At 41.6% G+C, this 13,134-nt stretch overlaps 1 protein-coding gene across 1 annotated transcript; it reads right to left on the minus strand.

Moving 5' to 3' along the window:
* Positions 1 to 766: 766 nt before the first annotated feature.
* On the minus strand, positions 767 to 11,656 carry LOC112245054 (zinc finger protein 2-like). The gene is made up of 4 exons (XM_042310646.1): positions 11,099 to 11,656; positions 3,081 to 3,133; positions 2,464 to 3,023; positions 767 to 2,379 (listed from the first exon to the last, which is right to left on the minus strand). Exons 1-4 carry the CDS (start codon positions 11,373 to 11,375, stop codon positions 1,836 to 1,838), a joined length of 1,434 nt encoding a protein of 477 aa, XP_042166580.1. The 5' UTR covers positions 11,376 to 11,656; the 3' UTR covers positions 767 to 1,835.
* Between the last annotated feature and the right edge of the window lie 1,478 nt (positions 11,657 to 13,134).

Genomic DNA, 13,134 nt, shown 5'->3' on the forward strand with positions numbered 1-13,134 from the left:
GATTATGAGACTGAATTGAGGTGACGATTGATATGGACTGCTATGGATGTAAAATATTACTAGGTCTTTAAGAGTTTATTCGGAAGATAACAGCTCTATAAATATTATTTTGTGGTGTCCGACTCTAGTTAATTACATTTACATGATTAGCTCAATCAGGTAATAGTAATTACGGAGAAATTATTTTATAGAATAGCAGGTCATATCACTTAATCCGGTATAGCCAAAGACACAACACTAGAGATTTGATATAAAGTAATACTGGGAATATAATTAGATACAATTTAAACAACCCATATATAGACAAACGTAGGTTTTGAGTTGGTATCTTTAATGGATGATTTGATAAAGATGAGGTTTAAGCATTATTAAACAGTCTACAAAGTCTGGGCAATTGTCTCAGAAACTGATGGGAGTGTGTCCACTTTAGGGCAAGTTACCCTAACGATGTAACTATAATACGCTTCTTCGATTTTCTCCGTCCGGGTACTACATTTGAAATACAACTGCCCTTAAGGCCTGGGGGTTTGAGAGGCGTTACTAGATTTATTGAATACACATTTTTCCATAAGGTTTGAGTGAAGCAAGGTGGCTGACTAGCTGTTGATGTTGAAGAAGCGTTTTGTCCACTAGATTATACGTCTGTGGCAGAATCACCTGAAAGACGCCTGAAGACGTTGGTATCGCAGCTGAGAAAATACTTTCAGACAAATAGCTACAAAGCGACTGCCCCTAAAAACCAATGACTCCATTTGAAAACGGGCAATGTGGAACCAGAAACATTTATTAACGTGTAAAAAATGTACTACAAAGTGTAGCTAAAGAGAATAACTTTGGTCTTACCCAGTCAGCCCGTGACGTCGAATTATGGGCGATATCAGGTCTGTCTGTTGTGGCTGCCATTTCGCCCCAAAATAGTCATCCCAAATTGGGCTGTGTATATCTATGTAAATGTCTCTTTGACAAGGTGACTCTAAAAAGAAAAGGTTCCTAGTGTATCCTTTAGGGGTTCTTCAAATTGAAACTGTGGGGGAACCCATTAAAATGGTTCCTCAAAGAACCTTTTGGGGTTAATTTTTTAAAACTCCCTGTCCACCCTCCCTCCATTATAACAATATTGACTTAAATAATAGTTTATTTAGTGGCACAAAATGTGAATTGATATTTACAAAGCAATTGACCAAACAAAACACATTACAAAATTGCAACATTTCTGCAGACCTGTCAGACCATAATACATTTACATTGTATAGTGCTTTTAATGACATTTAAACATTTTTGAAATAATGAGGTACAATAAAAACAAATTAAAAAAGAATCATAGGTAAACTAACAATATTGTGGACTTGATGCTAAATGCAGATTTTTCAGCTTGTGTGTATATCATATCCACTTAGTTATGTTAGGAAGTTTGCCATCTTTATGACCGGCCCTGGTAACTTCACCCCAAAACACAGTAACTTAGGAACATAAGTGTTTTTCTGACATTTTTGAGAAATTTAAGGGAAAATAAAAAATGCAGAGCCCCAAGTCCCATGGTGGCGTCCTCAAGGACGTGGATGTTCTCCCCATCAAAGGCCAGCAGGATTTCACTCTCCTGGTGAAATAGCGTTTTGAGTTCTACATTGTGACATTAAAATACTCCTACTGCAATGTCAATACATTCTACATTGTGACATTAATTCATTGATATCATGAAACAACTCCATGTATGTATTTTCTGATATTTGATCAGAGATTTTTTATCAGATTATCTCTGGTTACAGCTAAGAGGTTTCTCTACTGTATGTGTTTTCTTGTGTACTGCCAGATTGATCACAGCTATAAGATTTCTCTCATGTGTGTGTTCTCTGGTGTTGAGTCAGCTTGCTAGATGAAACAAAACTCTTCCCACATTGACCACAGCTATAAGGTTTCTCTCCTGTGTGTGTTCTCTTGTGTAGAGTCAGAGTGCCAGATTGACCAAAACTCTTCCCACATTGATCACAGCTATAAGGTTTCTCTCCTGTGTGTGTTCTCTGGTGTTGAGTCAGCTTGCTAGATGAAACAAAACTCTTCCCACATTGACCACAGCTATAAGGTTTCTCTCCTGTGTGTATTCTCTGGTGCACTGTCAGATCACCCGAATTACTACAACTCTTCCCACATTGAACACAGCTATAAGGTTTCTCTCCTGTGTGTGTTCTCTGGTGCACTGTCAGATCACCAGAATTACTAAAACTCTTCCCACATTGACCACAACTATAAGGTTTCTCTCCTGTGTGTGTTCTCTGGTGTAATGTCAGACAGCTAGATGTAACAAAACTCTTCCCACATTGATCACATATATAGGGTTTCTCTCCTGTGTGTATTCTCTGATGTAGAGTCAGATAGCCAGATGTAGTAAAACTCTTCCCACATTGATCACAGCTATAAGATTTCTCTCCTGTGTGTGTTCTCTGGTGTAATGTCAGAGAGCTAGATGTAACAAAACTCTTCCCACATTGACCACAGCTATAAGGTTTCTCTCCTGTGTGTGTTCTCTGGTGTAATGTCAGAGAGCTAGATGTAACAAAACTCTTCCCACATTGATCACATATATAGGGTTTCTCTCCTGTGTGTATTCTCTGATGTAGAGTCAGATAGCCAGATGTAGTAAAACTCTTCTCACATTGATCACAGCTATAAGGCTTCTCTCCTGTGTGTGTTCTCTGGTGTTGAGTCAGCTTGCTAGATTTAACAAAACTCTTCCCACATTGACCACAGCTATAAGGTTTCTCTCCTGTGTGTGTTCTCTGATGGAGAGTCAGAGAGCCAGATGTCGTAAAACTCTTCCCACATTGATCACAACTATAAGGTTTCTCTCCTGTGTGTATTCTCTGGTGCACTGTCAGACTTCCAGATTGTCTAAAACTCTTCCCACATTGACCACAGCTATAAGATTTCTCTCCTGTGTGTGTTCTCTGATGAATTTTAATGCCTGATGGGGAGGTGAATCTCTTCCCACAGTCAGAGCAGCAGTGAATTCTCCTCCCTGTGGGTCTCTGCTGGTGTTTCTTGAGGTGTTCTGATCTGGAGAGACTCTTCTCTACCTTGTCAGCATCATGAGGTTGTTGAGGCTCCCCAGAGGATCCACGATAGTCCCGTCTCTCTCCTGTGTGAACAACAAAGTCAGACAGATGGTTACCGGCCCACAACAGCGGTAATCCACGGTAAAAGGTGATACCAACTGCGTAGTCATGATGTTGTACAACAATTGACGTCTGTAATGAATGTTAAAATTATTTGACAATTGTCTTAAAATGAGCAAGAATAGTAACATTTTGTCTTGTTTTCCCATTAGTAGTAACATTGATTGTAGACTAGAAATAAGTTATTCATGTTGTTGAAATCCTAAGCGGTGTGCCAGACGACTTTTGGTCTCCAATATAGGCCCCTTTCTGTGGTTAATAAAATTGCAAGACGAGGGCGATGAGCACACAAGTTGATTGCAGAAACACCTCCCTGCTAATGAGGAAACCGATAGTTATGGATGTAGTAAAGCTGCCAGGAGCAAAAATGGTGAGCAAAGATTATAGTTTTTCACAAAGTATTCTGAATGTGAATGGGGGAAAATGCAGGGGAGTAACCGCCATTTCTAGGTTGCTTATGAGTACATTTCACACTATTTAGGATTATAATTGTGAGGCTCGTTTGAATGTCCTGCTTAATATAATGTTTGCTACAGTATTAAGAATTATGTGTAATTATTGAAGAACCGCGTTAATGACAGTATACATTTGGATGTTGCTAATAAAGTTAAGATTTCTTTGTATTTCACCTTTATTTGACCAGGTAGGCCAGTCGAGAACAAGTTCTCATTTACAACTGCGACATGGCCAAGAAAAAGCAAAGCAGTGCGACAAAAAAACAGTTACACTTGGGATAAACAAACGTACAGTCAATAACACAATAGAAAGGCTATATACAGTGTGTGCAAATGGAGTAAGAAGGTAAGGCAATAAATAGGCCATAGTAGCGAAGTAATTACAAATTAACACTGGAGTGATGGATGTACAGAAGATGATGTGCAAGTAGAAATACTGGTGTGCAAAAGAGCAAAAAAAAGTCAAAAACATGGATGAGGTAGGCAGTTGGATGGGCTATTTACAGATGGGCTGTGCACAGCTGCATTGATCGGTAAGCTGCTCAGATAGCTGATGCTTAAAGTTAGTGAGGGAGAATCTCCAGCTTCAGTGATTTTTGCAATTCGTTCCAGTCATTGGCAGCAGAAAACTGTAAGGAAAGGCGGCCAAAGTAGGTGTTGGCTTTGGGGATGACCCGTGAGAGATACTTCCTGGAGCACGTGCTATGGGTGGGTGTTGCTATGGTGACCAGTGAGCTGAGTTAAGGTGGCCTAGCAAAGACTTATAGATGACCTGGAGTCAGTGGGTTTGGAGACTAATATGTAGCGAGGGCCAGCCGACGAGAGAAGTGGTACATGAAGCTTTGGTGACAAAACGGATGGCACTGTGATAGACTGCATCCAGTTTGCTGTATATAGTGTTGGAGGCTATTTTGAAAATGACATCACTGAAGTCAAGGATCGGTAGGATAGTCAGTTTTGCGAGGGTATGTTCGGCAGCGTGAGTGAAGGAGGCTTTGTTGCAAATTAGGAAACCAATTCTAGATTTAATTTTGGATTGGAAATGCCTAATATTAGTCTGAAAGGAGAGTTTACAGTCTAGCTAGACACCTAGGTATTTATAGTTGTCCACATATTCTAAGTCAGAACCGTCCAGAGTAGTGATGCTGTACGGGCAAAGATCGGTTGAAAAGGATACATTTAGTTTTACTAGCGTTTAAGAGCAGTTGGAGGCCACGGAAGGAGTGTTGTAATGGCATTGATTTGACACACTCTTTCTGAGAAGTAGTTGGTGAACCAGACGAGTCAGTCATTTGAGAAACCAAGGCAGTTGAGTCTGCTGATAAGAATACGGTGATTGACAGAGTCGAAGGCCTTGGCCAGGTCGATGAAGACAATCTTTAGGAATCTCGGACGATAAGAAAGAGAGGTTGAACAGACTAGTAATAGGGGTTGCCACAATGGCGGCGGATAATTTTAGAAAGAGAGGGTCCAGATTGTCTAGCCCAGCTGAGTTGTACGGGTACAGGTTTTGCAACTCTTTCAGAACATCAGCTATCTGGATTTGGGTGAAGGAGAAGCTGGGGCAAGTAGCTGCGGGGGGTGGGGAGCTGTGGCAGCCAGGTGGAAAGCATGGCCAGCCGTATAGAAATGCTTGTTGAAATTCTCAATTATCATGGAGTTATCGGTGGTAACAGTGTTTCATAGCCTCAGTGCAGTGGGCAGCTGGGATGAGGTGCTCTTATTCTCCATGGACTTTAGTGTCCCAAAACTTTTGGAGTTAGAGCTAAATTTCTGTTTGAAAAAGCTAGCTTTTGCTTACCTAACTGACTGTGTATTGGGGGGTTCATGTGGTGTCCAGGGCACAGCTGGGAGCTGAGGGGGTTCTGTAAACAGGCGGCAACAGTGCAATACTTATTTCTGGAGAGATTAATTTTTTTAATTAGAAGCTCGAACTGTTTAGGCTTAGACCTGGAAACTATTATAGAACTTTGCAGGCCATCTCTGCAGTAGATAGCAACTCCTCCCCCTTTGGCAGTTCTACCTGGATGGAAAATGTTGTAGTTGGGGATGGAAATTTCAGAATTTTTGGTGACCTTCCAAAGTCAGGATTCAGACACGTCAAGGACATCAAGGTTGGTGGAGTGTGCTAAAGCAGTGAGTAAAACAAACTTAGGGAGGAGGCTTCTGATGTTAACATGCATGAAACCAGGGCTTTTACGGCTACAGAAGTCAACAAAGGAGAGAGCCTGGGGACACGCAGGGCCTGGGTTAACCTCTACATCACCAGAGGAACAGAGGAGTAGGATGAGGGTACGGCTAAAGGCTATCAGAACTGGTCGTCTAGTGCGTTGGGGACAGAGAATAAAAGGAGCAGATTTCTGGGCATGGTAGGATAGATTCAAATCAAATTTTATTTGTCACATACACATGGTTAGCAGATGTTAATGCGAGTGTAGCGAAATGCTTGTGCTTCTAGTTCCGACAATGCAGTAATAACGAACAAGTAATCTAACAATTCCAAAAACTACTGTCTTATACACAGTGTATGGGGATAAAGAATATGTACATAAGGATATATGAATGAGTGATGGTACAGAGCAGCATAGGCAAGATACAGTAGATGACATCGAGTACAGTATATACATATGAGATGAGAATGTAAACAAAGTGGCATAGTTAAAGTGGCTAGTGATACATGTATTACATAAGGATGCAGTCGATGATATAGAGTACAGTATATACGTATGCATATGAGATGAATAATGTAGGATAAGTAACATTATATAAGGTAGCATTGTTTAAAGTGGCTAGTGATATATTTACATCATTTCCCATCAATTCCCATTATTAAAGTGGCTGGAGTTGAGTCAGTGTCATTGACAGTGTGTTGGCAGCAGCCACTCAATGTTAGTGATGGCTTTTTAACAGTCTGATGGCCTTGATGCACCTGTACTGACCTCGCCTTCTGGATGACAGCGGGGTGAACAGGCAGTGGCTCGGGTGGTTGATGTCCTTGATGATCTTTATGGCCTTCCTGTAGCATCGGGTGGTGTAGGTGTCCTGGAGGGCAGGAAGTTTGCCCCCGGTGATGCGTTGTGCAGACCTCACTACCCTCTGGAGAGCCTTACGGTTGAGGGCGGTGCAGTTGCCATACCAGGCGGTGATACAGCCCGCCAGGATGCTCTTGATTGTGCATCTGTAGAAGTTTGTGAGTGCTTTTGGTGACAAGCCGAATTTCTTCAGCCTCCTGAGGTTGAAGAGGCGCTGCTGCGCCTTCTTCACGATGCTGTCTGTGTGAGTGGACCAATTCAGTTTGTCTGTGATGTGTATGCCGAGGAACTTAAAACTTGCTACCCTCTCCACTACTGTTCCATCGATGTGGATGGGGGTGTTCCCTCTGCTGTTTCCTGAAGTCCACAATCATCTCCTTAGTTTTGTTGACGTTGAGTGTGAGGTTATTTTCCTGACACCACACTCCGAGGGCCCTCACCTCCTCCCTGTAGGCCGTCTCGTCGTTGTTGGTAATCAAGCCTACCACTGTTGTGTCGTCCGCAAACTTGATGATTGAGTTGGAGGCGTGCGTGGCCACGCAGTCGTGGGTGAACAGGGAGTACAGGAGAGGGCTCAGAACGCACCCTTGTGGGGCCCCAGTGTTGAGGATTCAAGGCATAATGTACAGACGGGTATGGTAGGTTGCGGGTACAGTGGAGGTAAACATAGGCATTGAGTGACGATAAGAGAGGTTGCATCTCTGGAGGCACTAGTTATGCTAGGTGAGGTCACCGCATGTGGGGGAAGTGGGACAAAAGAGTTCTGAGGCATGATGAGTGGAACTAGGGGCTCCACAGTAAAATAAAACAATGATAACTACCCTAAACAACAGAATACAAGGCATATTGCCATTAGAGAGGCGTAAAGCGAGGCATAAAGCAATCACAGGTGTTGATTGGGAGAGCTAGCTAAGACAACAGTTAATCAGCTAATGAACAGTCCAGCAGACATCAGCTATGTAGCCAAGTGATCATAGGGTCATATCGCGCTGTGTAGACTCATGTATTATCCAGGCTAAAAGAGGCTGATGTCTGAGCTAAAAATGTAAAGGCCACTAGCAGTGGCTAACAATGACTAAATAGCTAGTAGCTAATTAGCTGGTTAGCTTCTGATGGCTAGCTGCTGTTCTAGCTATGAGGTCGGAAAATTGCAGATCCGTATCACATTCGGTGAGGCGGGTTGCCGGAATGTATAATTAATTTAAACATGGCAAAAGAGATTGAAATATTTTGCAATATATACAAAAAAACAACATTTACAATACAAAAATACAATCATTCCCCATGCCAACCTAAACGGATACTAAATCAAACGGCCCCTGGCAGACCACCCAGACCAGACCCCGCAAGATGCGTCAGTTTTGTCAATTTATTAATTGTGTTTTGTTTGAAACACTCCTGTCAATGTTGAGTTAGGATGCACATCTAATTACGCATATAGTAGTAGGACTAGTCTACCTGGCCTGCACGCAAATGTAGGTCTATAAATGTGCCCATTTGGGGATGTCTGATAGTATTTCTGATTGTCTTAACGCACCACCACTAATGAGTTCTGGAGCTTCTCAAAGTAATGCTTTAATCACCTCAAACAGCAAAAAAACAAAGTCTAATCAGAATCAATTGCAAATGAGAATAGTTCCTCAAAGTATTTGAAAAATATTTCCAGCTCTCGCACTATCGATATCCACTCGGCACAAAAGGGAAAAACGTAATACGCGGATCCAGTGGAAATGTCAAAATACCTGACTTTTTATCCCTTTCACAAATAGCCTACAGCTGTAGGTGTCAGCTGTCAGGTTGCTATGTCAGGTTGCAAACTATAGGAGCATAACGACTGCTGGTGTAGCCTATTACCAGAGACTTTAGAGGCATAACATCAGAATTTACAAAGGCCAGCAGCAGCGGGAGGAGTAGGCTAAGGAAGAGTTTTTTTTCTGATGGCTATCTTGTTTCAGAGGGGTGTCATCAATAGACCATAATGACAAAGTCAAAACAGGTTAAAAAAAACAGAAATACCTTATTTACATAAGTATTCAGACCCTTTGCTATGAGACTCAAAATTGCTTTCAGGTGCATCTTGTTTTCATTAATCATCCTTGAGATGTATCTACAACTTGTTTGGAGTCCACCTGTGGTAAATTCAATTGATTGGACATGATTTGGAAAGGCACACACGTGTCCATATAAGGTCCCACAGGTGTCAGAGCAAAAACCAAGCAATGAGGTCGAAGGAATTGTCCTTAGAGCTCCGAGACAAGATTGTGTCGAGGCACAGATCTGGGGAAGGGTTACGAAAAAAGAAAAACAAATCTGCAGCATTGAAGGTCCCTAAGAACACAGTGGCCTCCATCATTCTTAAATGTAAGATGTTTGGAGCCACCAAAACTCTTCCAAGAGCTGGCCGTCCAGCAGAACTGAGCAATCGGTGGAGAAGGGCCTTCATCGGGGAAGGGAACAAGAACCTGATGGTCAGTCTGACAGAGCTACAGATTTCCTCTGTGGAGATGAGAGAACCTTCCGGAAGGACAACCATCTCTGCAGCACTCCACCGATCAGGTCTTTATGGAAGAGTGGGCAGACGGAATCCACTCCACAGTAAAAGGCACATGATAGCCAGCTTGGAGGTTGCCAAAAGGCATTCAAGCCAAAGAGTTCAATCTTGGTTTCATCAGACCAGAGAATCTTGTTTCTCGTGGTCAGAGTCTTTTAGGTGCCTTTTTGGCAAACTCCAAGCGGGCTGTCAGGTGCCTTTTACGGAATTATAGAAGTACGGACAAATCTTTTTTGTTGATCATTCCATGGGTCTTACAGTTCAAAATCAAATAGCAAAATGATCCTTAGTATAACCTTCTTAAAACAGTACAATACAGGGGAAGCCCTTCATGTTGTTTAAACCTTCTTAAAACAATTCCATATAGCTTAGAAGAACCTCCCCCTCAGACAGGGCTTAGACTGTAATGGGTTAAAACTGAGACATACATTACTCTGAGACTAGTTATCCTGGGATCATACATCTTACATTACTAAGGGCTCTCTCTCTGAGGACCTGAGCCCTAAGACCATGCCTCAGGACTACCTGTCATGACTTCTTGCTGTCCCCAGTCCACCTGGCCGTGCTGCTGCTCCAGTTTCAACTGTTCTGCCTTATTATTATTTGACCATGCTGGTCATTTATGAACATTTGAACATCTTGGCCATGTTCTGTTATAATTGCCACCCGGCACAGCCAGAAGAGGACTGGCCACCCCACATAGCCTGGTTCCTCTCTAGGTTTCTTCCTAGGTTTTGGCCTTTCTAGGGAGTTTTTCCTAGCCACCGTGCTTCTACACCTGCATTGCTTGCTGTTTGGGATTTTAGGCTGGGTTTCTGTACAGCACTTTGAGATGTCAGCTGATGTACGAAGGGCTATATAAATTGATTTGATTTGAAGACTAGTTATCATGGGGAATAGTTTTAATACATTTGCAAAAAATCTAAAACCTGTTTTTGCTTTGGCATTATGGGGTATTGTGATGACATTATGGGGTATTGTGTGTAGATTGATGAGGGAAAAAAGTATAATATAATCAATTTTATAATAATGGGATGCACCGATATTACATATCCCACATGTGGATAGGGAGAAACAAATTACCATTATTATGGAAAATATTCATTTAAAATCCAGGAATTTAACAACTTTAGCTTTCTAGGACATGCCAGTAGGTTGTATCCATGCCAGTAGGTTGTATCCAAGTGCAAACAATTATCAACCCAACTTGGAAAATGTTGAATTTGGTCAACAACAAAATTAATGGCTTATTTGCTACGTGAGGTTTACTTGATCTAACAGAAGTTTCGTAATGATTAAGTTGTTACGTGGACACGTGACATACCGACAACTTTGATAAAATAACTACAGGAGTTGTCTCCAGATCGCTATGCATATTCATGATAGTAGTTTAGCATCTCTCCATTGAATACAGGCGGTTGACGTCAACAAACCTCATAAAATATAAACAATAGATTACAATAATAAGATGTATCCACCAATCCAAAAAAAAGGATAAGCGGGAGCTAGACAACCCGCAGTGCCGCTTTGTGGTCAACGACTCCCCTTGTTAAGGAGGAGAGACATCTTGTCAGTATATCCATAATCTTTGGTGTAGTCAACCCAACTCTCACATGGCACTATTGGAGGGGCACAGTGTGTACTAAATCATCACTACATGAAAATCACTACATGCCGTGCCCCCCAGTCTGCGGTCAGCAGATAGACCCTTCTCAAATATATATGTTAAGCCACTTTTTTGGAAACTGAACGGAGAAAACAAGGAGTAGCTTGCTCTCTACGTCTGATTTTAGACATATCAGTCATCATCCCAGGGCCCTCCGTTGAAGAGGTATTGACGAGCCAAATCCGAAAATCCAAAGTTAAAAACTAATTTAAGGCGATACTTACTGGTGTGAATCAGATCTCCTATCTCCACCTCTTCATCTTTCAATGTGACAGTAATCTCCCCATCCTTCTTCACTCCAAAAACAGCATCTTCCTCTTCTTTCACTGAAACATCTTTCTCTTCTTCTTCCACTGTAACAGCCTCACCCTCCACTTGTTTTACTGTGACATCCTCCTCTTCCTCCTCCTCTTTCACGACAATGTTCAGCCAAAGACCCTCTTTCTCCGTCCAGCATTTCCCCTCTTCTTTAACAGGAGGGTAGTAGTTTAGGGAGCTCATGGTCGGGGATGTTAGCTAGCTAGCTAGCTAGCTATCATTAGCGACTAGAGCTAACTTAACCAGCCAGCTACTATAGCTGACTAATAAAAAATAACGTAATATTAAATGAAATAGGTTTTAACAAGTAGATACGACAGAAGTGTGTCTAAAACACAGTAGCTAATATACATCGAAAGCGTATAAATAGCTTGAATCTTTCGGCTATGTTGGCTAGCAAGCTACGGAGGTGATTGACGAGCTGTTTCTGAAGAACCGTCCACTAGATTATACGTCACGCTGGCAGCGTCGCATGAAAGACGCACATCGCCGTCTGCTGACTGGAGGGGAAACGCAGCTGAGGATCATATTTTATTTTCAGACAAAGATTATTTTTAAATGGATTTAATTAAATAATACTATTATATTGAGACATACAAAAGACTTGAATGTGTGGATTGATTAGTGCGAATAAAACAATGTTTTCTACAGCACATTTAAGGCAGTTTCATTAAGTCAAACTAAATCTAAATAAGTAGCGAGCTACTGTAGGTCTATACTGCTCCAACATGGTGTAACAATACATCATGTAGATGTATATAATGAACAAACTAGGTCTACACTGTTCCTACATGGTGTAACAATACATCATGTAGATGTATATAATGAACAGACTATGTCTATACTGCTCCTACATGGTGTAACAATACATCATGTAGATATATATAATGAACAGACTAAGTCTTTACTGCTCCTACATTTTTATGTATTATTATTTGTTATTTATTTCACCTTTATTTAACCAGGTAGGCAGTTTAGAACAAGCTCTCATTCACAACTGCGACCTGGCCAAGATAAAGCAAAGCAGTTCGACAAAAACAACAACACAGAGTTACACATGAACAAACATTCAGTCAACAACACAATAGAAGATAGAGAATATACTTTTATGTTTAGGAATATTGTGAAACACGATCATTCCACTATTAATGCAGATATTATGGACATTTTATTTAAAACATGTAATTAAATTATGATTGTAGCTCCTTTAATTCAGACCCAAAATGTATTTGCTATAATGTGTGCCATAATGTGTGTCATTGCCCGGCTATTAAAATGGACAGGAGACTATTTGAGACTCAGCCTTGAATTTAAATTTGATGGAATGTTAACTTTGATTGTCTTCAATGAAAATGATAGACCTTTCAAACATGGAATGCAACGTTGTATGAAACATTATTGTCAAGTGACTTGATGTCTACGGTGCCAAAGACATTGATAGTTGGGAGTGTCAAGTGTGTTGATATAGCGGTAATAATGTCAAAATCCCACTTTTAGCAACCATTGGAATTGGTAAAAAAAAAAGAAATGATACCCGAGTAGTGCAGCGGTCAAAGGTACTGCATCAAAGGGCTTGAGGCATCACTACAGACCCGGGTTTGATCCCGGGGTGTACCACAACCTGCTGTGATCGGGAGTCTCATAGGGCAGCACACTATAGTCCAAGCGTTGGCCAGGTTAGGGGAGGGTTTGGCCGGGGGGGCCTTTACTACTCAAGCGACTCCTTGTGGCGCCTGCAGGCTGACCTCGGTCGTCAGGTGAACAGTGTTTCCTCCGACATATTGGTGCATCTGGCTTCCGGGTTAAGCGGGCAGCTGTTAAGAAGCGCGGTTTGGCTGGTCATGTTTCAGAGGACGCATGAATCGACCTTCGAATTCTGAGCCCTTTGGGGAGTTGCAGCGATGAGACAATATTCTTATTTTTTATTTTACCTTTATTTATA

Source organism: Oncorhynchus tshawytscha, linkage group LG32 (assembly GCF_018296145.1).
Source record: "Oncorhynchus tshawytscha isolate Ot180627B linkage group LG32, Otsh_v2.0, whole genome shotgun sequence".
NCBI classification, from domain to species: domain Eukaryota; kingdom Metazoa; phylum Chordata; class Actinopteri; order Salmoniformes; family Salmonidae; genus Oncorhynchus; species Oncorhynchus tshawytscha.

Bases quoted from the DNA above. Each gene is read 5' to 3' on its own strand.
- LOC112245054 (XM_042310646.1), bottom strand. From the start codon at position 11,375: ATGAGCTCCCTAAACTACTACCCTCCTGTTAAAGAAGAGGGGAAATGC. The intron at 3,024-3,080 runs GCTGACAAGGTA...AAACACCAGCAG, and splicing joins AGCCTCAACAACCTCATGAT to AGACCCACAGGGAGGAGAAT. The intron at 2,380-2,463 runs ATCTAGCTCTCT...GAGTTTTACTAC, and splicing joins TGTGGGAAGAGTTTTGTTAC to ATCTGGCTATCTGACTCTAC.